General features: G+C 43.4%; 1 protein-coding gene across 1 annotated transcript; it reads right to left on the bottom strand.

Moving 5' to 3' along the window:
- Window positions 1-164: 164 nt before the first annotated feature.
- Window positions 165-26,986, bottom strand: LOC148843461 (enhancer of rudimentary homolog). The gene is made up of 4 exons (XM_088956978.1): window positions 26,721-26,986; window positions 24,049-24,142; window positions 1,512-1,632; window positions 165-692 (listed from the first exon to the last, which is right to left on the bottom strand). Exons 1-4 carry the CDS (start codon window positions 26,721-26,723, stop codon window positions 599-601), a joined length of 312 nt encoding a protein of 103 aa, XP_088813104.1. The 5' UTR covers window positions 26,724-26,986; the 3' UTR covers window positions 165-598.
- Window positions 26,987-27,594: the final 608 nt, after the last annotated feature.

The raw sequence follows: 27,594 nt of genomic DNA, 5'->3' as shown, positions 1-27,594 counted from the left end.
AGCAGCTAGTCAGCTACCACTGATGGAAAGACAGTTAATTTGACTAGCCGAACTCTATTGAGGTTACAAATTTGTAAGTTGCAACACCACCCATAGAAAATAGAATTCTAACCATCATCCATGATATGGGAACAGATCCAGCTTAAGTTTGCAAATTGAGCTCATGTCCATCATGTAACCACTCTAATAAATATAATAAACAGTTTCCAACATCAAACTTTGAGGTTAAGCATGTTCGACAACATTCATGAACCCAAGCCATTAATATAGTCTTAGAAACATGTCTTGAAATACCTTGAAAGGAAAAAATGCAAGTTTCGTGCATTAAACAAGTACCATGGCTACAAAATACACTAATCACACAATCAAGGTGGTTGTGCCACCATCCACCTCACCAAACTAGATGACCATCAGTGTCCAATATATGTGCAGGTGGGAGGAATTGATCCATATAATCCATATTCCCATAATATCATGACTGAATATCCAAGCAAACCAAAACTCCAATTCTATAACTAGTTTTCTCCTTTCCTTTCTGTTTGACCCAGTTTGTAGATCCAGGTATTAATTAATTAGTAGTCAAAACAAACGCATTATTTCAATGTATTGCCAATTTCTTGAGGTGCTGAAAGGTTCGCTGTTTAATCCACTGTCGATCGTATGGCAGGTAAGCCTGAATTGAGTGGTCATAGCTGCAGTTCCAAACCAAGTAGCATAAGCATCAGTTTCCATACTTTTTTTCCAGACAAGGTACCAGATCTATTACCTCGATTCTATGAGTAGGGTTGGAAATGTACCAGGGCAAATAACGCTGATCCAAGGACAAAGCCATAAAGTACAATAGACAAGATTAAGCAGCATAGGCCAGCCACCATGACTCGAATACCATCCAATCTAGCCCTAAGTATGGCCAGATTTGACTGGGCTAGGAGACAAATGCTGATATTTATTGTCTAACACTAGTCCAGAAAAGGAATTACCTTTCCATTTGTGAAATAGAAAATAAAGATAAAACTAAGATACCTTAACTCGTTAATCCAGTTTACAACCAAATGCAACCCAATTGTGTTTGGGTCTTCCCAAAACTGATTGAAAATAGTCAGGTGTGCTCCTTGGGGTGGTTTCAATCCACTCCTACATTACAAGTTAATTCTCTTGGAATGCACAATAGATCCTCCCCTCCCAAACATACACAAACACACAGAAAAGAAAGAAAAGAAAGAGAGAAACCATCCGACAGAATGCCAAGGCTATGATAGTAGCCACACTCCATATAACCAAGTTTCTGACACAAGATATAATAAATAATCATATCCCAGTATGATTCATTTAATGATAGGACCTTACTTTGATATGCTGCCAACACACATATCAGCAGTATATATGCTCAAGCTATTTCCCTTAATCAAACCTTAAGACTTTCCCCAAAAACAGATGCAAAAAATAATATAATAATAAAAGATTGTTAGTTGGGAATTAATTGAAAAGTAGGTCAGAGTTGTCAGACATACATTAATGCACTCAGGTCTGCAAGCCCATCAATGAAATTGTAGAGATCAGCAATGTCATAAGTAATGTTTCTGATGGCTGGATTGAGTTCCTTAAGCTTCCTCTCATACAGTGCACAGATACCTGTCCATGGTAGATAGAATCATCATACTGTCCAAGGTTGATAGATATCATAATATCTACTAAAAGCAAAAATAAAGAAATAGGAACCAAGGGTTTCCTTGATTAAAATCTAATAAGAAATAAGGGAAATTGTTCAGAAATTCAACTACCATAGAGATGGATTTCTGTAACTGCTAAATTAACAACCAAACTGACAGCCCAACTACTTGGAATTTAAATATCTAAAACCCCTAGAACTCGTGACTAATTGAACCATTTAGTTTAAAATTTAAACTTTAAAGCTCCTACTTAAAATTCAAATCAGTTGACGTAAATAAAATTCTATCAAGATCTAGCAGAAAAACCAAATGGGATGGGTAAAACCAGGCAAAAACAAAAATGGAAGAATGTTTTGTCAGTACAGAATCAAACCTCAGTCAAAATCAATTGCAACCCATTTGACCAAGAAATCCAAACAAAAGAAAGGTACAAACAAATCCAAACGGTACAAAGATCAGCCAAGAAGCAAAGGTAACCATTTTATGTACCAAATCCATGAATCATATACTTTTTACAAGTACATAAAAATTATGAAATATGTGAATTATTGAGGATAAATGTATACAATTTCATAAAGACAATCCAATTCAGGACTTTACATTTCAGATACTGATGTAATGATCCAACATGAAGCACAGGACAGAAGTAAATTTCACAAAGATGAATCTTGTCATGCAATGTAGCCATGGAATAACACAGAGAAAGATCTTGGTGAATTTCCTTGGTGATAGAGTAATCTCCATTGGCTATATTCCTCAATATTTAGTTCCAATATGGGCATAGAGGTGTCCAATAACTTTTTTAGGGGGCTAGCAAGGGCGGTGGTTGTTGTTAGGTGCTCTATAGTCCTACAATTAGGATTTTCTACCTCTTTTCTTTTGGTTGGGCTAAGGAAATAAGGGGTGGTCATGGTGGTCTACTGGTCCTTTTAACTTGCCTTTCTATCTACATAAATCCCTAGGTTGCAGCATTAGGCATGCCTGGCTGGCCATACTTTACCACAACAAGACATAATGTTCAACTACAGATGGTTACATGGTGCTGTTTGTGTGCCAGTTTCCTATTTCTCATCAGTGATCACATTACTTACACGTCATGCATCAGAAGACCCTGTAACCTTGCATCATACCTCTACATTTTAAAATATTGCAACTAAGCAGGTGAATGGGAAGACAGATATCCTAAGTTGATTCAGGAAGCCTCCTTTGCCGTTTCTAACCATATATCAATTATGCTAAGCTGTGGTAGTAGGGTATTAAAGCCCTCCCCATTCAGATTTGAATGCATGTGGCTTGATGTGGATTTTTTTATTACGGGTTTGATGGAAAATCCGTGGAGCTCCATGCATTTTGAGGGGTTGTCTAGTTATGTGATGGGCAGGAAATTAAAAAGTTGAATAGGGGGTATTCGAAAAAAATGGAAATAAAAAGGAGGAATGTCTTGCAACTCATAAATCTTAGGATAGGGGTGAAGAAGCTTGGGCTTTAAGTGTGAAGGAGATAAGGGAAAGGAAGCAGCAAAGCAGTTGTTTTTCCTGAAAGACTGCTTTTTCAATATGTTGGTGATATTTCAGATTTCATTGATAGGCTATATTTAAGGTTTAAAGTTTTAGAATATTATTACAAACTTTCCAATGTGTTTTTAAAATCATTATAATTTTTTACAAATGCTTTCCTAAAAGAACCATGGGGAATTGGTGATTGAATAATCAGCTTACTATTTTGATATTATTAACTTACCAAGTCATTCTAATTCAAAAGAAAAAGTAAATTGCATATATAACTAAGTAGTCGATCAAGACTACAATCAGTCTTGAATCCCAACTGATTTCGGATTGAGAAAATAGAAGGAAGAGGAAGAAGAAAGGAGAAAAAGCAGAAGTGCACAAGGGTTTTGAAAGGAGGGACAGATTGAATGAGTCTGCCGCCGCCACTCTCTTAATATTTATAGGTTATGTTCACTACATGTAGGAAAGGACAGAACTGCCCTTAATACTTATATGGCAAATAAAACAAATAAAAGACTGAAATAACAAGCTGTCTAAGATAACTACCAACTAACACTGACATGACTAACAAAGGTTACACATGCTGTCATACAAACACAGTGGGGACCACAGCCGTGGGGCCCACATCAGTGTTCTCTACACTCCCCCTCAAGTTGGGAATAGATATTTGTCATTCCCAACTTGAATAGGCCTGCCTCTAACTTCTTCCTTGGTACAGCCTTGGTGAGAAGATCTGCGAGCTACATGTTGGAGGTGATATACGGGAGACACACTTCCTGTGATGAGACCCTCTCTGACAAAATGTCGATCAACTTCGATATGCTTAGTTCTGCCATGCTGCACCGGATTGTGAGTTATATTAATAGCCGCCTGATTATCACAATACAGCATCAAGGGCTTCTCATAATCAATACCCAACTCTTCAAGTACTGATTTCAGCCATAGGATTTCAGCAACTCCGTTAGCCATTGACCTGTATTCAGCTTCGGCACTAGAGCGGGAAACAACACTTTGTTTCTTACTCCACCAAGAGAAAGGTTACCTCCCACAAGGGCACAATATCTAGAGGTAGACCTCCTGTATCAGCACTCCCGGCCCAATCAGCATCTATATAGACCTCCACCCTCATGTGATTATTGTTCTTGAACAGTATACATCTACCTGGGCATCTCTTCAAGTATGCTAATATTCTCTCTGCTGCAAGAAGATGAGTAGTTCTAGGGGAATGCATGTACTGGCTGACAACACTGACTGCATAACTGATATCTGGCCGAGTGAGGCAGAGATATAGGAGCTTTCCAACCAACCGTTGGAACATAACTTTGTCTTCAAGAAGCTCCCCACCTTCTGCATTGATCTTGTGATTCTGTTCAATGGGTGTATCGACAGGCTTGACACCTAACTTTCCAATTTCCGCCAACAAATCTAGAACATATTTCCTCTGTGAGATAAAGATTGCAACCTCAATACCCAAAAAAATATCGCAGTGCACCAATATCTTTCACCTCAAACTCTTGATGAAGAAGCTGTTTGAGGGACTCAATCTCACTATTATTATTCCCTGTCACTACAATATCATCCACATATACAGCAAGCAGGGTCAAAGAAGAGTCCACCCTTTTAATGAACAGTGTATGATCTGACTGGGCCTGTACATAACCAAATTTTCCAAGGGCTAGTCTGAATCTATCAAACCAAGCTCTAGGGGACTGCTTTAACCCATACAATGCCTTATTCAGTTGGTAAACCTTCTTACCTGTCTCTGTATCATAGAATCCAGGGGGCAACTGCATGTAGACCTCTTCCTGTAAGTCTCCATTCAGAAAATCATTTTTAATGTTCGTCTGGAACAAGGGCCAAGAATAACTTGCTGCAAGGGCTAATAGAACTCGAATAGTGGTCATCTTGGCTACTGGGGCAAAGGTCTCCAAGTAGTCTATACCATAAGTCTGAGTGAACCCTTTTGCAACCAACCGGGCTTTGTACCTTTCAATGGAGACATCAGCATTATGTTTCACAGTGAATACCCATCTACATCCAACTGGTTTCTTTCCTTTGGGTAGGTCAACTAGCTCCCAAGTATTATTTTTCAAAAGGGCATCCATTTCAACTTTCATTGCATCTTTCCACTCTAGAACTGATAAGGCTTCTTGCACTGTTCTGGGGATAGGGATATCAGCAATGAAAGTGAGATAGGACCTGTAAGAGGGAGACAGGCGATCATAGGATAGAAACTAGGAAATGCAGTGAGTTGTGGATGTGGTGCAGCGCCGTTTCCCTTTACGGACCACAACAGGGAGGTCAAGGTCATCCGAAAAAGGAAGGGAAGTAGCAACAGTGGAAAGTATCTCAGTGGGCCCTGGGACTGTAGTACCTGGATCTGGATCCGCAGAAGGAGCTAGGGCTGGCCTGGACTGCTGATGACCGACATCAACCTGCCTGCATCGCCTGTGATAGACTTTCAACTCCTGATCCCTCTGACAACCCTCACCAGTACAGCCTTCATCACTCAATGGAATGGGTAAAGGAACAACCTCAGATGAGTTAACCTCACGCTCACTGCACTCCCCCTGAGGAAAAAGACCCAAATTCTCATTCTCACTACTCTCCCCCTGAGGAGGAACCCTAGGATAATAGGGTGCCTCCTCAAAGAAGGTGACATCCATCGAGACAAATCTCCTCCCTGAAATAGGATCATAGCAGCAATAACCCTTTTGAGTTTGTGCATAACCGAGAAAAATGCATTTGGAGGCCTTAGGGTCAAATTTTGAATGATGAGGTCCAAGAAACTGAACAAAATAGGTGCACCCAAAGGTTTTAAGAGGAACAATAAACAACTCCTCGTTTGGGTATAGAAGGGTAAACGGAGGCTTCATATCAAGAACCTGTGAAGGAACCCGATTAATGAGATACACTGCCGTGAGGATAGCATCACCCCAGAAACAGATAGGCACATTGGAGGTAAACATAATGCTTCTAGCCACCTCCAAAATGTGCCTATTCTTCCTCCCGGAAACCCCATTCTGCTGTGGTGTATGAGGACAAGTGCTCTGGTGAATAACCCCATGATCAAGTAGATAAGAGGCCAGTGGCTTAGCAAAGTATTCTTAGGTATTATCAGATCTGAGGACTTTGATTTTGACCCCAAACTGGGTTAAAATCATCTGATGAAAGTTTTGGGTCAAAGCAGGAACCTCATCTCGAGAACGCATAAGGTAGACCCAAGAAAAACGGGTATGGTCATCAACAAACAACAAAAAATACCTGTACCCACCCATAGAAGGGATGTGATATGGCCCCCAAACATCGGTATGCACAATATCAAAAGAATTATTACTTCTTTTATTACTCAAGGAATAAGATGTTCTACAATGTTTGGCAAGCTCACAACTCTCACATCTCAAATTTCATATCTCAACAGACTCAAATAAAGTAGGAAACAAACTCTTCAAAGACCGAAAAGATAAATGACCTAATCGATTATGCCAAAGCATAACCGGACTCACACACTGAGAAACAAAAGACTTCTTATCCACTGGCTCTTTCCAATGAGGACTCTCTCCAAGCAGGTAGATCCCATTCATCTCACGGCCAGTCCCAATCACCTTCCTCGTCTCCAAGTCTTGAAAAACACATCGATCAGGGAAAAAGGTTACTAAACAGTTTCGATGTTTGGTAATACTACTGACTGAAAGCAAATTAGTGTCAAGTTTATGAACATGCAAGACAGAAGATAAAGAGATAGTATCAGATAATTTGATGTCACCCTTGCCAGAAATGGGAATAAGAGAGCCATCAGCAATGGATACTTTATCTCTACCAGAAGACAAGTGATAAACAGTGAACAATGATGGTAAGCTAGTCATATGGTCAGATGCTCCTGAGTCTATTACCCAACAGTGTTCAGTATTACCTGGAATTGAAGCATGGTAGACTAAGGCCCGGGTACCTGAATGAGAAAATGCAGATGTGACAGAGGCTGATGATGACTAAGATGGCTGAGCCGAATTCCCGATCTCCTTTTCCAACTGTATCAGGGCAGCCCAAACAGTAACTAAGGTATCTAGGGGTGTGCCTTTTGTGCCTGACGATGATGCATAATCAGTATTCACAGCCATACGAGCATTACCCCTTTTATTCCTCAGTTTTGCTGGGACTAAATGAGGATGGAGCTTCCAACATGTATCTTTCGTATGCTTGGGTTTCTTGCAATGTTCACATACCAGATCCCATTTGTCTTCCTTCTTCATGTCTCTTTCTGTATCACCCCCAGACTTAGGTTTAACTGCTGCCAGGGCTGGGGGAAAGGGTTGATGTTGCATCATAACCTTCCTCCTAGTCTCTTCACTATGCACCAGGGAGTATGCTTGAGAAAGGGTCACACTGTCTCTTGTCAGTATCTGTTGTCTCACAATGTCATAATCTGAATTCAGGCCAGCTAGAAATTCAAACACCCTATTGGTCTCGACTTGCTTTCTATGGGTCTGTGCATCTTTCGGACTTTCCCACTCAAGAGTCTCCAGATGGTCAATTTCATGCCACAGTGATTTCAATGTAGAAAAATACACAGAGACTGGTTTCTCTCCTTGTTTAAGGTTATTCACTTCACACTTTAGTTCATAGGCCCAAGCAACATTAAGGGGTTGGGATTAGGTCTTCTTCATGACATCCTATATCTCCTTGGCTGTCTTTGCCCACAAGTAATTTCGGCTGATATGTGGCTGCATCAAGTAGTTCTCCTAAACCCACTTGGTATACACTGGGTCCTCCTTGGAAGGCTCTTTCACATCTCCTAATAGATAGCTAAGTTTTCCCCTTCCCCCAATAGCCATCATGGCTGATTGGGCCCATTCCAAGTAATTGGATCCATCAAATTTCACAGTTGTGATCTGAAACGCAATCTCAGACATACTACCAGAACTATTGTTCCCAAAGACACCTTCTCCCTGATTTTTGAACTCCATTCTTGGTCGAGAATCAGTAGTTAAGAACTATTAGGGTTTCCACACTAGAAAACAGCACTGATGCAATCGATCACAATCAGAAAACTGTATGAAATCAGTTCAGGTCTAATCTGAAACCAATCGGCAATCAGAATATATGCAGTCTGATAACAGTTCTCACTCTCAAAACAGGCTCGGAAGCCAAAACCAGGTCTGAAACTCACTTAGAATGTACTCTGTAGAGCTGAGGCAGAATTAGGGTTTCAATCGTAGGGTTAGGAAGAACCTTGTGAGAACATTAACAGTGCTCAGCCGCACTTTCCAAGAGAATTCACAGAAAGGAGAAGAAGCAGAAGTGCACAAGGGTTTTGAAAGGAGGGAGAGATTGAATGAGTCTGCCGCCGCCACTCTCTTAATATTTATAGGTTATGTTCACTACATGTAGGAAAGGACAGAACTGCCCTTAATACTTACATGGCAAATAAAACAAATAAAAGACTGAAATAACAAGCTGTCTAAGATAACTACCAACTAACACTGATATGACTAACAAAGGTTACACATGCTGTCATACGAACACAGTGGGGACCACAGCCGTGGGGCCCACATCAGTGTTCTCTACAAACTACAAAAGAATATTCTCAAATTAATCAAAACATATAGTAACAAAAATAGAAAAAAAAAAGTGAAAATTGCAAGTAATTGACATATTTAATGATGTGAAGATGGCTAAAAGGATAAAATGGAGACAGAGAACGACACCATTAAAGTCTCTCAATTTTCTCCAATTTGATTTATATAGTTCTTTGCTATGGTTTTTTTAGCCTTAACTGTGCAATTATATTTATTCTAATGATTCTTTGAAGGTTTAATAATTAATTCCATATTTCCAGAAATCATTCCTGATTTTTTATATTTTCCAAATATCTTAGTGAAATTAGAAAAATATCCATCGATATCAAAATTGTGAACCATGTCTGGACACCTTCAGTTGGACTGGATATTTCCTCAGTCCTTTTTGCTGAGTTGGAAGATCAAAGGTCCAAACAAAAGAGGTAGAGTGGTGTGGGCTTTGGCTCCTAGGGTGGCTGTACTTTAGTGTATTTTGAGAGAAAGTACCGTTGGCATTTTTGAGAATTGCTCTTCTAGTATCCTGTTGATAAGAATTAAAGGAATGCTCTGCTCTTGGTTATTACCCCATAAAGAATTCAGAGAACTGCAATACAGCAGATTTTTTATAGGGATGCTTTATTTTCTTGTTAAAATCTTGCTAACATTTTGTATAGCAATATACTCAATGGGTGTATATGGTCTCCTGATGTAGGGCCTGTTTGGCAAGTCTTTTTGAGAAGATCTTCTCGTAGCTCTGACAGTCAATAGATGCATTGAGCTTTTGACATAAGATCTAGGCAGCCCAAAGACCGTTTGGCAGACGCACGTCATTCCGTGCATCATTTCAGGTCTTTCCACGCGAGATTAAAACATGAAAGACGTAAGAAGCTTCATTTGGAGCTTCCAGAAATCAGCCCAAAATGGGCTTCGCGCGTTTTTTCGGCGCCGCGTCTGTGCCAAACGGGAATAGACCGATTTTCGGTCTTCCCAGCTTGTAAACAGTAGAAATACCACGCAAAAAGACGCGCCAAACGGCATTGTAATCTTTTTGTTCATTAATACAACAATTTACCTTTCACATAAGGATAAAAAGGTCTCCATGTGCATCCATTTGTGATTTTATCTTTTCTAGAGCACCATTTAGTTCAAAACCTTTTACATGTTCATCTTTGCTAAGGTTTCCTTGAAATCCAACCTCAACCAAAGCATCTCCGCCTCATCATCTGTCTAGAGTTCATGATACTTTTTACATCCAAGCTACAATCATCGTCATAGTTTTCAAAGCACCAAAGCGAGGCTAGGCAACAAGGGGGGCGCCTTGTCGCCTAGTCGCCTGGGCGGGTGCCAAGGCGATGGATTTTTTATGTAGAAAACATAGTACCATAACCTTTCCTTAATAATTATTCATAATTTTCATAATAAAAGTATATTCATGTTAAAGTATAAAAAATCAACATATTCATGAGAAGAAAAAGAAAGAAAACAAAATTCAAAAAATATAGGGGTTGAACCCTTATTTTTGTTATAGGAAAAGAAGAAAAGTAGTAGTAGTGCCTGGCGATAATAATAAAAAGAAATGTGTTGATTAGGCAAAATTTTAAGTTCTTCCTTATTGGTTCAGGTTTTGAAGTCTTTGAGAGTTCAATACAGCATTTACAATGTTTGTATTGATTAAACCCTAACAAGTAAGAAAATAATAAAAAGAAATTAGTATATAAACACACAAAATAAATATTTCAGTTTAATAGTGCCTATTTTATGATTATAATGTCAAAAATAAAGAATAAAAAAGTATTTTGTAATACATAGTACAAAACTGCTCGCCGATTAGGCAAGGCAAACCTCAAAGGGTGCCTTGTCACCTAGTGGGCTTGACAACTATGATCATTGTTCTCATCTATCAACTTTTTCCTTAAAAATATATATCCCATAATATTGTCCTCTCTCATGGATAAATGTTGCAGTCCCTAGTCTTTGCCCCATTCACATTGATACATGCAATACCTATAAAACCACAAATTTCTTTTTTTTTTTTTTGAAACAAGTAATGTGAGAAGAATTTCATTAAGACGAAAAGAAAAAAAAAAAACATGTACAACAAGGAGCTGACACAGGAATTTACAAAAACTGCACCAGCAGAACTATACCCCCAAACCCTGATTTACAAAAAGATTCCCAACAGCAAAAAAAGAACTAAAATTTCTGTCCTTGAATACATTGTTTACTGCTAACCAAGAAAATATTTTTCCCAAAACTTTCTGAAACACTGTGTCTGAAGAGCTGCATTGCTTCTTGAAGATCCTTGCATTCCTCTCCTGCCAGATGCACCAGAAAACTGCAGGAGTCAGGTTCCAAGCCAACTTTCCCTCTTTAGTGAGACCATTGACTCTCCAACTCTTCACAAAATCTGCTACTGATTCAGGGCAACAGCTGTTCACCTCATACAAGTTCTTGACTTTATCCCAAACCTCACAGGAGAAACCACAATGAAGTAGCAGATGGTTGACTGACTCAGTGTGGTTCTGACAAAGCACACAGACAGTTGTGTCCAGCAGCATACCCTTCTTTTCCAGATAATCCCTAGTTAAAATCCTGTTCAAGTAGGCTGTCCAGACAAAAAACGCCACCTTTGTGGGCACACCCTTACACCATATGGTATTAACTGGGATTGGCTCATCCTCTGATCTGGAAAATTAGTTGTAAAAGGATCTAACTGAGAAGACCCCCGACTTCTCCTACTTCCAAACTCTGCTATCCTCTCTCCCTATTTCCACTGGGGTGCTATACAGCAGGTGCAGCAATTCCACCAGAGACTCCACTTACCAATCATTCAAATTATGCCTGAAGATAGGTGCCCAAACAATGTTTCCACTCTGCACCTGCAAATAGTCTGAAACAAGAGCATCTTTATCCGATGCTACTTCAAAGAGGGTAGGATAAGAGACCTCCAAGGGTCTATTATCACACCATATGTCTTTCCAGAAAAGAACCTGCCTCCCATTCCCAAATCCCAACCCTAAAGAGAATTCCATTTGAAAAGAGACCATAAATTTTCCCAATCCCTTTCCAAACAGAGCATCCATAGGATTGGTTTAGCTCCCCCAGGACCCAACCAGAAATTTCATAACCATAATTGGCTGCTATCACCCTCCTCCACAAACCACCTTGATTCTCACCAAATCTCCAAAACCACTTTCCCAGTAAAGCAGAATTGAGATTCTTTGTTTTTCTCTAGAACCACAAATCTTACTAAGCAATTAACTTAATAACACCAAAAGATTTTGATGCTGCGCAATCCGAGCACTCCTAGCTGGCGGCTGACTGGCTCCTATCTGGCGACGGACGATACCTGAGAAGAAGACGGTGAAGGATTCCCGGGGGACTTGCCCGGTGGGAATACTCCGATGCTTAAGTTAGAACGCTGGAGAAGGCAATAAAGAGTGCAAAGAAGTCTAAGAGTGCAGGTCACGCTAGATCACTGAGTGTTCGAGATTAGCTCGAGATAGAGCTCAGATATATTCAAGATGTAAGATAAAAGATATAAGGTATAAGATAAGATACCTTTTCCCCTTCGACCAAGGGGCTCTTAAATATGAGCGTTCTTGTCAAATCGGGCGTAACTACCACTGGGCCTCTGTCGCAGCCGTTATCTACCAGGGCTGCGCAGGTAACGGTTGCAGAGTACTATCCAATCGGATGAGTGACACGTCCCGGAAGGACAGACACACCACCATCTGTCGAGAGACGTGGGTGCAGTCTGTCGGGCTGGAAGGGACTACGCCGTCAGTCAGGAGACATGGTGTAGTCTGACGGGTACGGTCTTGTCAGATAGAAGCTTCCTGAAAACGTAGTGTCGCTTAGTAGCGAGTTGCCTCATAGCAGGCTATCCCGTGGCGAGCTGCCTTGTAGCGAGCTATTTTGTTGCGAGCTACCTTGTAGCGAGCTCCCAAGGGTACTTCGAGGTGATCCCTCTTGAGGTTGCCCTTAGGGCAGTTTTTCTGCCCAAGTGTTGGAGCGAGCTGGTTATCCTAGCTCGCGAGCTGGGATAGACTTGTCTTGGAGTATTCCCTTTCAATACATTGGGGGTCCTCAAGCTCGCGCTATAGCGAGCTCACCCTATGGCGAGCTGTCCTGCGGGCTCATTACCTAGTCGCGGTCAGGCTGTGGTGCTGAGTTGTTACTTGTGTTGAATCACGTCCACGTGACACCGTCTCAAGGGGTCGAATCAAATTACCCTTCATCAATTGCCCCCCACTCCTCGGGCTAAGGGTGCTACCTTAGCATGAGGAGTTCATGAAGTGTGACAAGTGGATTTGACCCGAAGTTCAAACTTGATTGACTGGTCGCATTAAATGCGCACGCAAAAGTCAGGGGGTCTCTGGACCTTTTGAATGCCAAAAAGAATGTGTAGAAGCGGCTCTCAGTTCTGGAAGACGTGCAGTCGTCATTACCTTAATCATGGGAGATGTATAGCCAGTCACATTTCGGTTTCAAAAGACGTGCGGTCAGCTTGACTGCGAACCGTCAGATCTCTCAATCTGAGTCGTCGATTTGAGGGCACAATGGCTATAAATAGGAGGGCCCCAGGCCTCATTTTCTTTTATGCTAACTTGCCTTGTTTTCGGATTCTGAGGTCGCGTCTCCATCTAGCTGCCCGAGCTCCTCCTGTTCACACCGTCTCTTCAGTTTATTTCTTCCCTGGTGAGTCTTATCATTTTGTTAGTATGTCTGGATATCTGTACCACATCCTTTCCCGGGGCGATAACCAGGATGACGCCCCCTCGAGCTCAGGGGGAGCTTGGGGGCAGGCTCCGGAGGCTCGGGAGGCCTCCAGCGAGATGGCTTCCACCTCTCGAGGCAGGTAGCCCAATAGCTTTGGTCCTTCCTCCATGTCAATGGAGAGACTTAGGTCCTTAGTCCTTCATTTGTTTTACGAGTCCTTAGTCACTTCGACGTCACTGTTGACCAGCTTCACCCCAACTCCATCCAAAATGTAGTTGGGACTATCTCTTTGTTTTACGAGTATTGTCTTCCCCTTAATCTTGACATCCTTTCCACCATTCTATGCATTAAGAATGCTTCTCCCGGAGCGCCGCCAGAAAGGCGTTCATACTATTTTTCTCCCCGTCGCGGCTTCAAGCTCTTATACGAGTTGCCGAACAGGATCCCGGCCTGTAAGCGGGACTATTTTGTAGTTCGCAACCCCGAGGGGTGGCCCTTCCCAACTCACTGGAGGGCTGCCATCCAGGATTCAGGGGTAGAGTTGGACCCCGAAGTTCGGAAAATGCTGCAGTCCTAGGCAGCAGTTGGCTTCCATTGGTCGGACTACTTGACCGAGGAAAAGTTCGCACAAGCTAGCCTGAGCCCAGGTAGGTTGCCTTTTAGGTCACGTAGTGCCTTGTAAAATATTTTTTTTTACTAATACCTTGTGATTTTTTGCAGCCATCATGTCTGGTGTAGACGCACGCCGCCTTCTATCCAGCAACCAGAAGCGCAAGGCAAAGAGGTCACGTTCTGACCGAGCTCCCACTTCTAGGGGCGCTGAGTTCGAGTCTGCTGACCCGGCCTTCGCTTCTCCACCACCTGAGGTTCCACCGATTCCATTCGAGGGAGTTGCCACGGAAGGTGGCGCAAAAGAGCCTGATCTCCCGGCGCAAGGGCAGTTTCCTTCGTCTGGGTCATCCCGCCCCTTCCCCTTCCCACAGTTCCCTACCGGGAACTGGGAGGGTGTTAATGACTACATCGTGGCTGCACAAAAGAGCCGAAGGGTGATCTGCCACGAGGAGGTCGCCAGCTGGGAAGAGATGGACCCCAAGGAGCTCGCCAGGTTTGCCTCCGCTCACTGCATGGTGGTAAGTGTCCTTTCTCTTCTTTCTTTTCTCTCCTTTTCTCTTTTCTGACCTTAGTCTCCTGTTGGCAGGTGAACTCCGCCATCCACGACATGGCCCTCCAGACCAACATCCACTCCGACAATGCTCATGCTCAGAGGTCAACCGTGCAAAAGCTCCAGGGCGAGCTCGACCGGGCCCGAGGTGAAGTTCTTCAGGCTCAAAAGGGGAGCGAGGCCCAGGAACTGCTCATCCGGGACCTGGAGGTGCAGATCGCCTGGCTATCTAAGGAGAGCGCTCGCTACCAGGAGGAGTCGTCGAGGGTGGCAGCGGAGAGGGAGCTTCTTCGCCAGTAGGTTCGAGACTTGGAGTCCACGCTTTAGGACCGAACTCGAAACCTCGACACCAGGGTGGAGGCCGAGCGAGCTAAGGCGGTGTGGGACTTCAAGGACTCCCAGGAGTACCACGACCTCCAAGTGGAGTATGGCTCGAGCTCTTACCGCTCTAGATTTAAACTCTGCAGCTGGCTGGTCCGGAAGAAGTTCTCCGGACTCAACCTTGACGGCATAACAATGAAGGGTCTGGATCCTGAGACGGCAGACCTAGCAGAGGAGGAGGAGCCTGACTCTCCGGAGGATGATGATGATGTGGAGGCGGTGGATCCCTGAGGTCGGTGGCTCTTCTGTTTTTCTTCTCTGAATGGATTCTGGTGGTTCTCGGGTGTCAGAACCCGGTTTTAAATATCCTTCTCTTAGGCGGTTGGGCCCTTATTTTGCTTTTGTTGAACTCATCCTGGGCTGTTAAGCCCCGTTCTTTTTTTATATGAATTAGTAATGGAATTTTTATCCTTTTCTGCTAAGTATAGTGTGCTCTTTACTTTCTGCTGAAGCGATTTTATCACTCGAGCTGTTAGAGCTACATACCCGAAGTAGGATTTTTTGGCAGTTGTTACCCCGAGCTGTCCCTTGGTGCTTTAGGTATTTTTATAGTATACCCCGAAGTAGTTACCATGTATGCCCGAACTGTATGTTCACAGTTCGTTCCTTGTTGGGTTCAACTGGTATACAGAGACGAGCTACACTCCATAGGGTTCAGACCCGAGCTACCTACACCTCTGGTACTTAACTGTTTCATTGGCATATTAAGTCTTCCACAGTGCCGAGGTCTTAGTTAGCTCGACGTTTTAGCCCTTAGGCTGATGGAGTGACTTATAGTCCACTCTTGGAGTTCGCCCATGCCATAGAGGCGACTGGGTCTTATCACGCCGAGGTCTGTGTTAGCTCGGCATTTTGGCCCTTGGGCTCTAGGAGTGACTCATGGTCTACTCAGTAGTTTGCCCATGCCATAGAGGCGACTGGGTCTTATACCGCCGAGGTCTGTGTTAGCTCAGCATTTCGGCCCTTAGGCTTTGAGAGTGACTCGTGGTCTACTCAGTAGTTATAGGTAATATTGCCTTAAGTTGACAATATTCCATGCCCGAGGTACTTGTTTCCCTTCTAGGGTTTCAAGCTCGTATGTTCCTTCCCCGAGCACCCGTTTCACTCGGTAGTGTCCTTCCCAATTCGGTCCAAGCTTGCCAACACCGGGCTCAGGTACCATAACTTTACAGAGGACCAAGTCGCCAATGCGGAGGTTCCGCTTCTTAACCCTGGCGTTATAGTACCGACCTACTCTTTGTTGGTAGGTTGCGATCCCGATATATGCGAGGTCCCTTACTTTGTCGAGTAGGTCGAGGTTGGTACATAGCTCGTCTTCATTTTCCTTGTCGTCATGCGCTTCTAGTCATAGTGAGGGAACGTCGATCTCGGTTGGAATGACTACTTTAGTGTTGTAGGTGAGGTTGAAGGGAGTCTCTCCTGTAGCGGTCTTCACTGTGGTTCGGTAAGCCCATAGAACACTGGGTAGCTCGTCAGACCATAGTCCTTTAGCTCAGTCTAACCGTGCCTTCAGTCCACGGAGGATAGCCCTGTTTGTAACTTCTACTTGACCATTTGCTTGAGGGTGTGCGACTGAAGTGAAGTTCTGTCGAATTCCCATGTCTTGGCACCAGTTCTAGAATTTAATGTCTTCGAACTACTTACCGTTATCAGAAATCAGTACCCGAGGTAACCCGAAGCGACACACTATATTTTTCCAAAAGAAGTTTTGTACGTTTCGAGCTGTGATGGTCACGAGAGGTTCAGCTTCTACCCACTTGGTGAAATAATCCACTGCTACCACTAAGAATTTCCTCTGGCCTGTCGCTGGTGGAAACGGTCCGAGTATATCGATGCCCCATTGTGTGAAAGGCCACGAGCTGGTGAGATACTTGAGGTCGGCAGCGGGCTGGTGAGATACTTTAGGTCGGCAACGGGCTGATGCTGGATATTGGCATGCTTCTGGCACTTGTCACACTTTCTGACGAGCTCAATAGCGTTTGCTTTCATTGTTGGCCAGTAGTACCCCTGTCGCAACGCTTTTTGGGCGAGGGCCCTGCCCCCCAAGTGTCCGCCGCACAGGCCCTCATGAGTGTCGCGGAGCACGAGCTCGGCTTCGGAAGGTCGCAAGCAGCGCAGGTAGGAGAGCGTGTAGGATCTTCGGTACAGTCGTTCATCTATCATGACGTATTTGGCCGTCTGACGCTCTACCCTTTTGGCGGCATTGCGGTCTGCAGGGAGGGTCCCGTGTAGCAGGAAGCTCGCAAGCGGATCAATCCAGCTCGGCTCTACTTGAACGACAGGAGCGACCTCCTCTGCCCCCCCCCCCCGAGAATGCTAGGCCGAGGCAGGTTCTCTATGTACACGGTTCTCATGGTATTATCACTGGTGCTGGCTAACCTGGACAGGGCGTCAACCTCAGCGTTATCTGACCTCGAGATTTGCCTGATGAAGTGTGACTGGACGTTGAGCAGAGCCTGTCTTACTTTGGCTAAGTAGGCAATCATAGTTGGTTCGCGAGCTTCATACTCGCCTGTGACTTGATTGACCACGAGCTAGGAATTGCTACAGATGACGATATGCTTGGCTTTCACTTCTTTGGCTAGAGCTAGCCCGGCTATCAACGCTTCGTACTTCGCTTCATTGTTGGATGCCACGAACTCGAAGCGTGGTCCATACTCCAGTTTTGTGCCGCTTGGGCCATATAGAACGATTCCGACTCCGTTGCCCTGCTAGTTTGAGGAGCCATCTACATGAAGGATCCAGGGCTCTTCATCCCAGTTTGTGTTTGGCCTAACTATGAGAGATGCCGCACCGGTTGCTACCTCACGATGCTCGGACTCAATCGGCCTGGGAGCTTCGGCTCGCCCGAACTGGGGGCCTCATGCTCAACCGGCCTGGGGACTTCGGAGCTGAAAGTGCATTCCGCGACAAAGTCTGCTAAGGCTTGGGCCTTGATAGCAGTTCGCGGCTTGTATTGGAGGTCGTACTCGCTGAGCTCAACGGCCCACTTCGTCAATCGATCAGAGACCTCGGGCTTGAGCAGAACTTGCCTCAGAGGTTTGTTGGTGAGGACGACAACAGTATGAGATTGGAAGTACGGACGGAGCTTTCGAACTGCAATAACGAGTGCGTAGGCCAGCTTTTCTATCTCCGTATATCTCGTTTCTGCTCCCTACAACACCTTACTAACATAGTAGATAGGTCGTTGGACCCAATCTACCTCTTTAATTAGTACCGAGCTGACCACTTTGTCACTTGCCGAGAGGTACAACTCCAAAACATCGCCCTCCTCGGCCCAGGTTAAGACCGGTATGCTAGCGAGGTACTTTTTGAGCTCGTTGAACACGAGCTGGCAATCTTGGGTCCATTCAAACCCTTTGCATTTAATTGATTTAAAGAAAGGTAGGTAGGTTTGCCGACTTGGACATGAAGCGGCTCAGAGCAACTATCCAGCCATTCAGCCTCTGAACCTCCTTCATTTTTCGAGGTGGCCTCATGTCTAGGATGTACCCCAAGAACTTACCCGAAGTGACACCAAAGGCACACTTATTCGGGTTTAACTTCATGTTAAATCTACGCAGAATTTCAAAAACTGAATGCAGGTCTTGTATTAAATCACATGAAAACAGGGTTTTGACGACCATGTCGTCTACATAGCACTCTATTTTTCAGCCAATCAATGGCTCAAACAACTTATTTACTAGTCATTGAAAGGTTGCCCCAGCATTTTTTAGCCCAAAGGGCATGACCTTGTAGCAGTACAGGCCAAGCTCGGTTATGAAGGCAGTCTTTTCTTCATCAGTCGGGTCCATCCTGATCTGGTTGTAGCCCGAATAGGCGTCTAGAAAGCTCAGCAACTCGTGCCCCGAGGTCGCGTCCACCAAACGGTCGATCCTGGGGAGTGGGAAGTAGTCCTTTGGGCAAGCTCGGTTCAGGTCGGTGTAGTCGACGCACATGCGCCATTTACCGTTAGCCTTTTTTACCAGAACGGGGTTGGCCACCCAGCTCGGGTAATGGACTTCCCTGATAAAATCGGCTACAAGGAGCTTCCCGACCTCCTCGTCGACTGCCCTCCATCGCTCTGGGGCTAGGTTGCGTTTCTTCTGTCTAACGGACCTAACTATAGGATCAGTGTTAAGCTTATGAGTTATAATGCGAGGGTCTATGCCGGTCTATGCCAGGCATTTCTGCCGCGGACCATGCAAAAACATCTAAGTTTTCAAGTAAGAAGTGTACCAGTTTAGATCGCAGGGGCTCATCAATGGAAGCGCCAATCTGAAGTGTTCGGGTTGGGTCCTCTAACGATGCCGGGATGGAGACGGTCTCTTCTGTGGGCACAGCTCGCTCCTTGCTCTTCTCCATAGGTCGCTCCAGCTCGAGGTCGTCGGCCACCTTGGCTTTCCCTTTGAGGGCGGCAACGTAGCATTTGCGAGACTCAAATTGGTCACCTCGCGCTATCCCGATTCCGAAGTCCGTGGGGAACTTTATGGCCAAGTAGTAAGTGGAGACCACAGCTCGTAAGGCATTGGTGATCGGCCGACCTACTATGGCATTACACGGGGAGGGGGTTGCGACCACTAAGAAATCGTGGTTGAGCCTCACTATGCTAGACCAAGTGCCGACTTCCGCAGGTATTGTAATCCTTCCCAGGGGCCTGACTTCCTCTCCGCTAAAGCCTACCAGAGGACTGTTCGTGGGCTTCAGGCCTCTCTCTTAAAGCTGAAGTTGGTCGAAGGCTGCTTTGAAGAGGATGTCCGTTGAGCTGCCTGAGTCGACGAGGACGCGCCTGACTTCAAAGTCATTGATCTTCATCTTTATGATGAGCGCGTCATCATGGGGATAGTGAACCCCGCGCGCGCCATCTTCTGTGAAGAAGATTGGGTCTTCCATCCTTGGCCGCTTCGGGGGGTTCTGTTCTTCCCTGGCAGCCTCGCGAGCTGATGTCCGAGCTGCAGCTGAGGTGCAGCCCGCCACAATCGAACCTCCAACAATCACGTGGATGGTCCCCCGAACTGGTCTCTCTTCGGGGGGCTGCTTCTGCGGCTGTTCTGCCTGCCTGGTGGACTCGGGAGCATCTCTACTCTGCTCCCCCTGCCGACCTACTTTATTATTATTATTACTTTGTACAAAGTTTCTCAGATATCCGCGACGGATGAGTTCTTCTATCTCGTCGCAGAGGTTTTACAATTCTCGGTGTTGTGACCGTGATTTTTATGAAAACTACAGCACAAACTTTTATTCCTTACATTAGGGTTGGCCTTCAGCCGAGGTGGCCACTTCACGTACGGGGCGTCCTTGATCGCCATGAGGATCTCGACCCGCTTTGCGTTGAGGGGCGTGTAGTCCCTTTCTGCCGCTAGAGCTCAGAAAGGCGGATTTGGCTTTGCCCTCCGAGCTTGGTCCTTCTTCTTGTTGTCGCCCTGAGTTGGGGGCTCTGGTTCTCTCTTTCTTTTCTCAATGGCCTACTCGCCCTTCTGGTTGATCTCTTCCTCCGTCCCAATGAACCGATCTGTGAGCTTTAGGAATTCGGTCACGGTCTTGGGCTGATAGACAACCACGTCCCACTTGAATTCTTTATAAGTAATACCTCGCTTGGCTGCGATGAGGTGAACTGCAGGGTCCAGATCGGGTATCTGTAGACAAGCGTCATTAAACCGCTTGATGTAACTCCGAATGGACTCCCCTTCCTTTTGAACTATGCCAATGAGGCTTTCTTGAGTTCTTGGGCACCTCTTGCTGGTGACAAAGTGGAAGGTGAAGACTTGCACGAACTGCGCCCAGCTTCTTATCGATCCGGGCGCAAGGTTTCGGTACCATGTGCAGGCTACCCCTTTGAAGGTGGTGGAGAAAGCCACACACATACAGGATTCACTAGCTCTTGCCAAGTGCATCTGGGACTCAAAGGCGTCCACATGATCATTCGGATCGAATGATCCATCATACTTGTCCAGTGGAGGGAGCTTAAAGTCTCTTGGCATTTGGACAACAAGAAGTTCTAGTGACAGTGGGGGAAGAGACTGAAAGGAGAGGAGTAGCTTTTACTTCATCTGAGCTTACCTCCTCTTTACCTCTGAGCTTGGGCAAGACGCGAGTAGTAGTTCGGCGAGCTCGTCGGCGTCTCCACTACTGCTTCGTCGGCTCAATGTTGGTGTTGCTTCAGTATTACCAAGCTCGATGGGCTCGAATTGCTAATGGTAGCTCTGAACCGAAGGGCCCTACCTGTAGTTTGCGGCCAGGACCTCGAACGGGTTTTCTGCGAGCGGGAGCTCGAACTGAGAGTGGTGGGGCGATGTGGGCTTGACCGGCTGGGAGGCCCCCGACCTACCCACAGGCTGCGAGGCGAGGGTGGCTGGCCTCTCCTTTCTGCCATGGGATGAGGCTTGGCTCTTGGAAAGTTCCTGGGCCTAAGAGGCTTCTCCCCGACGAGGTCGTTTGCTCCGACGGGAAGGCTTGGCTTGCTTTGTGGCCGGGTGTCGAGGGGGAAACGGTTGTTGGGCCTGAGGCAAGGAAGGGAACTGTTGCTGGTACTGGTACTGAGAGACCTGATGCAGCACTTGTTGCTGGTAGAGTTGGAACTGCTAGAACTGCTACATTTGATCTTGCATGGCTCGCATGCACTGCACTAAGTTTTCCAATTGGTTCTGGTTGGTCACAGGGGCACGACCAAAGGTTCAGCAAAGGTCGCTCCACCGTGGAAGGGAGTGGAGCGTTCACGGGTGCCACTGTGAGAGGCACGTTCAGGCTAGGGATTCCGTCCACAGAGAGGGGGACTGTGAACTATCCGATACAGACAGTGGGGAGTTGGCGGCTGACTGTCTCCTAGCTGGCGATGGATGGTACTAGAGAATAAGACGGTGAAGGATTCCCTGGGGACTTGCCCGGTGGGAATACTCCAATGCTTAAGTTAGAACGCTAGAGAAAGCAATAAAGAGTGCAAAGAAGGCTAAGAGTGCAGGTCACGCTAGATCACTGAGTGTTCGAGATTAGCTCGAGATAGAGCTCAGATATATTCAAGATGTAAGATATAAGATATAAGGTATAAGATAAGATACATTTTCCCCTTCGACCAAGGGGCTCTTAAATAACAGGGTTCTTGTCAAATCGGGCATAACTGCCACTGGGCCTCTATAGCAGCCGTTATCTGCCAGGGCTGCGCAGGTAACGGTTGCAGAGTACTATCCAATCGGATGAGTGACACGTCCCAGAAGGACAGACACACCACCATCTGTCGAGAGACGTGGGTACAGTCTGTCGGGCTGGCAGGGACTGCGCCGTCAGTCAGGAGACGTAGTGCAGTCTGACGGGTACGGTCTTGTCAGATAGAAGCTTACTAAAAACATCGTGTCGCTTAGTAGCGAGTTGCCTCGTAGCGGGCTATCCCATAGCAAGCTGCCTTGTAGCGAGCTATTCTGTTGCGAGCTCCCAGGGGTACTTCGAGGTGATCCCTCTTGAGGTTGCCCTTAGGGCAATTTTTCTGCCTAAGTGTTGGAACGAGCTGGTTATCCTAGCTCGCGAGCTGGGATAGACTTGTCTTGGGAGTATTCCCTTTCAGTACATCGGGGGTCCTCGAGCTCGCGCTATAGCAAGCTCACCCTATGGCGAGCTGTGACGTAGCGAGCTGTCCTGCGGGCTCGTTACTTAGTCGCGGTCAGGCTGTGGTGCTGAGCTGTTACTTGTGCTGAGTCACGTCCACGTGTCACTATCTCAAGGGGTTGGGTCAAATTACCCTCTATCAGATTTCATCAAGTCCTTGCACAACAAATCAATTGAATAATGCCAATTATCATAACAACTTCTTGTATCGGTTACCACATATATTGAAAATGGTGTATTTACACTCCAAGTTAGCTACATGAAAGATATCTATTGACCTTTCTGTCACCACCAATGGAATTTCAGCACATTTAATTTGACTACAAATGAAGTACATATCTTGAAATAGCACTAGTAAAGCTTCTAATGCTATTCAAGAAATGGTATTAACTGTTAAGCCAAAAACATTTACATCCAAGTCTAGACTTTGTCTTGTACTTCTACTGTCTTTTGATCTTCTACTAAACTATTTCCATGATTGACTCAGAAAATTTAAGAAATAAAAAATCATAACTAAGCATTTTCTACTCGGTTGCAAACAAAAAGAGCAGCAACAATATCAAATAGCAGCCACTTTAAAGTTTCATGGAAGACCTTGCAATCAAATGATGGTAATCTCAATCAAATACAAAAACCAAAAAAAAAAGAGCATTGCTTATGTCAGCACATCTTGATCAGTGTTGTATGATTTTTAGTTTAGAACATGAGACCAAGCAGTGCTTTAAAAGCAAGAAGTGCAACTAAAATGAAAGGGGTTGGCTCCTAGAGCCTGAGGCATGAGACACAAGGTGAGGTACACTCATGAATGAAGTGGAATGCTAACCATTTAGAACAAAAATAGAAGAAAAACTTCATATATAACAATATGCAAATTTAAGATCTGAAATAAGTTCAACACTTTTAGCTCAACCAAACAGAGCATCATGGTATTGACAAAAAGGTTACAGCTTGTAGGTACAACTGTACAAGTATAGCATAGGCTAAACTGTTCAAGCTCCATAGTCATATTACAACCTATAATATGGCAAATTACTTATTGAAACGTTCAATTAAATATTAAAAAGGGAAGCCCACTGCACAAGGCTCCTGCCAATGCAGGTTAAGGAGAGGGACAGATGTACGCAGCCTTACCCCTGCAAATACACAGAGAGGTTGTTTCCAAGATTTGAACCCTGCTCACCCAGGTTGCAATGGAGCAACCCAAGCATTGCACCAAGGTCCACCCTCAAACACTTAATTTGAAAGTTAATTCATCAAAACATAGCAACACTCTAAGTGAGGTGCATCTAGGTTCAGGTGAGGCAAGCCCCACAAATGAACCTTACCTGTGAGCCTAGGAGTGCCTTTTAAAACACTGTGACCACCTTATCAATTCATAATCCATAAATGTTCAGTTTCGTAATCATGGTATTTATAAGCCCTTAATATTTTGAACATATATACAAGGATATAGTTCAAAGAATCATATTTGATACCACCCATGGCTTGGCTTATCGATTCATAATCCATAAATGTTCTTGTTGCTCTGTTCTGAGATGTCTGCATCAAAATAATGGTATGCCTATTGGCCTGCATATGACAAGAAAAGATAGCCACTCAGAACACACTGAACTACAAGAAGTTACAGGTTATTATTTATAAATTTCCAATTCTAAAACAGGAAAAAAGTTGCGGAATATTTATTTTCTGAAATTCATGGCTAAGAGACAAGTAACAAAGAGGACAATTTGATAAATGGTTTATATTAATTAGTTTGCTCTGATAGGAAATAAGTTCAAGATGGGAGAACAAACACAGACTCGGCCACCAACTTTGGTTGGGTGCTAACTCACTCTATAGTTCACCTAAAGAACTTCCATGTGAAGTCATACCAATGATGCTCTATGTCATGTTTACTTTAGACGTACAGCAAATAAAATCAATAATTGGTGCCAGATCCACAATTTCATTCCAAGGCAAGTAGAACCTCTGCATTGGTAAGCATCCCAAAATCGCAATATCAAAATTCAACTTTTCACATGTGGTGCTAGATGTGGACGTGCATTTCAATGAACTTTTTGTTTTATAGGACCAGTTACACAAAAAACAGAAAGAACATTAAAAGAAATAAAACATTTCAAATGTAAGAGTATCCAAACTTATTTTAAGGAATGGACTTCATTCAGAGCTCCTACTGTAGATAAGATTGTTCTTGAATGTACAAAATGCTAACAAATATGTTTGGTAGATAAGAGTGTGGAACTTTTGTTTGACTAAAATACCCCAATGTTTGAATTTGATTGCTCTCTAATTGTAAGGACAAAAATGTAATTTGAACAACCATGTTTCTCTTTATTCAAATCCCTCTCATTAAGTCTTATATTTAAGGTATTAACTCTATTAACATTCATCGAATCCTATTCTTGACTACAACACCCCTTTTTGAATATGGTCCCTCTCTAATTGTGAGGGCACAAAATGTAACTTGAACTATTACATTTCTCTTCATTCAATTCCCTCTCATTAAGTCTTATATTTAAGGTATTAACTCTCATTTTTTCATTGAATCCTATACTAATTAACCATATCAAAAAAAAATAAGTGTGACAAAGAATAGTTGTCTTTATTGGTGATAGAAATAAAATACAAATTTAAAACCAACACAGAAATGGAGTTTTTTTCTTGGTTGGTTGCAAGTCAACAATTCAACCTTTTTGGGTCAAATACGTAAACCCTTGATGTCATAATTAAATAATAATAAAAAGGGAACAAGAAAGATGAAAACACACAAAAGTATAAAAAATACAAAAAAAAAAATGTAGAAAACATTTGGGCACATCTCTAAAATATCATATATTCATCATATTAAACAAAAATAAGTGTGGCAAATAAGAATAATTTTTATAGACATAGGAATATAAAAAAATGTAGAAAATTTTGGAAAAATATACTTTACTATCATCATCATGTGCAGAGCATGTGATGATAAAACTGCCAAGTGCAAAGCACGTGCACACTTACTACTTACTAGTATGCAAAATGTACATATATATCAACACCTTCTGGTGCTTTGTCTATTTCCATTTAATTATAAACTGTACAAACATCCCAAATGCCTTTTCTTTTCTGCACTTTATCTTTCAACTATCTGGTCTTCTTTTTATTGATCCATTCCAGAAAGCAGGAATTGAGGAAGTAATGCCACAGCCTACAGGTTTTTTTACCATAGAAAATACCAAACACACTTTCATTGAGATTATAGGAACCAAAAATTAGATACATCTCTGCCTCCTAGCTAGATGAAGGGCAATAAACAGTACTTACTGTTACACAAATGACTTACAGAGCATAAGAACCAAAACAGAAAAGGCCCAACTGTTTCAGATGGATTCTTTGTTAAATACAACAAATGAATAAAGTTCCTATAGAAAATTTCCTGCTTGCACAATCTATTCCTACAAAAGCAACATGAAGCTCGGTATAACCAAAGCACTGTGCAAAAAAAAAAAAAAAATACACCTTTATTGGATTCCCAGGAATCCCAAGAATGACAACACATGTGCACTTCCCCCATAATGTACCAGCAACGAACAACACATATCAATATTTTCAGCATATCAAGTCATATTAAGACTACAATTATCTCCATTCTCTAATTAAAGTGCAAACATGGAAAATCACCTAGCACCCAAGCACCACCCAAAAAAGTTCCTGCACCTACACTCAGATAAAGACCGCTGTCCATCAAACTAGGAAAAGATCGCCCTATTCAAAACTAATACAACTTCCAAATAAACCACCAGGCACCAACACTCAAAGAACTCGTCTTGTAGGCCAAACAACCATTGCAATTCACCCTCCTCTAATTAAATTTTATTTTATCTTCAAAAAAAAAAACAATTCACCCCCTCTTATAAACCCGTTCTCAGAATACCACCAATCCGTGTTCACTATCAAAAACCCAGAAAGTCAAGCTCAACCATGAAGTTTTGGTCATTCAATCATCAAAAAAATCATTGCAGAAAAACCCAAATATGCAACAGCTTAACTGATTCTTCATTTACGAATAGCAAAAATCCCTAATTTCCTATAATAGTTGGTGATTTACATACTATTACCCGATTAAAAGAATACAAAGCTGAAAAAACGGAAAAAGAGAATCACTTACCATGTTGAGCGACGGACGGAGATCAGAGAGAGAGTGATTGTTGCAGAAATTGGATTCTACAGAGAGAACGAAGAGAGCTTGTTATGGGATTGCGTCTTGCAGACAGAATCTGTCACACGACACGCCTGGAACGCAAGAAAGAACCAGATTCCATTCCCTCCACCTAGAGTCCAAAGACCCCAGAACCAAAAGTTTCCTTTCGTCTGCACTTTCTGGAAACTTTTGTAAAACACCATGAATTTTACAATATTCATGATTTTCCCCGCAGCTATTTTAGTATTTTCGAGAAAAGTGCTTACGTAAAAATGCGGCAGGCAGCAACGTCATAGTATTTTCGTCCCACTGAAATCAGAGAGTCGTGCTGAAACTGAATGGCTGAACCGCTGAAGTACAAATATCAAAAAGACAAAAACGAATAGCTGAAGTATAGTCAACTTTCCGTTTGAGAGGGAGAAAAACAGAATTCGCCCCGTACATTGAGCTGCATTGACTGAGCCGTTTCGGAAAGAACTTTATCTATACGAATAGAGGGTGTTTTAAAAGATCCTGATTCTTATGGTTTAATAAATGCTTTATTTTAAAGCTTTTTTTTCATTGAATCAGTTTTTTTTTGGAAAATTTTCGATTAGTATCATGTAACTGTTAATCAGTCATTAAGTGACATTTTAAAAAGATACAAATATCATTTAAATGTCATGGCATTTAATCTTCTTTATCAACTATCTAAACATTGACAAAAAAAAATTAAAATGCCAAATCAAACTTAGATGGTTGATCAAAAAAATTAAATGACACTTAAAGGGCATTTGTGTCTTTTTCAAATGTCACTTAACAACAGGTTAATTGCTGATTAATGGTAGGTACTGGATTGTCA

This window comes from Nelumbo lutea, chromosome 8, assembly GCF_056320005.1.
Source record: "Nelumbo lutea isolate HS-2025 chromosome 8, American lotus-T2T, whole genome shotgun sequence".
NCBI lineage: Eukaryota > Viridiplantae > Streptophyta > Magnoliopsida > Proteales > Nelumbonaceae > Nelumbo > Nelumbo lutea.
The sequence above is the reverse complement of the archived record's forward strand: the minus strand, read 5'-3'. Positions and strand labels throughout refer to the sequence as shown.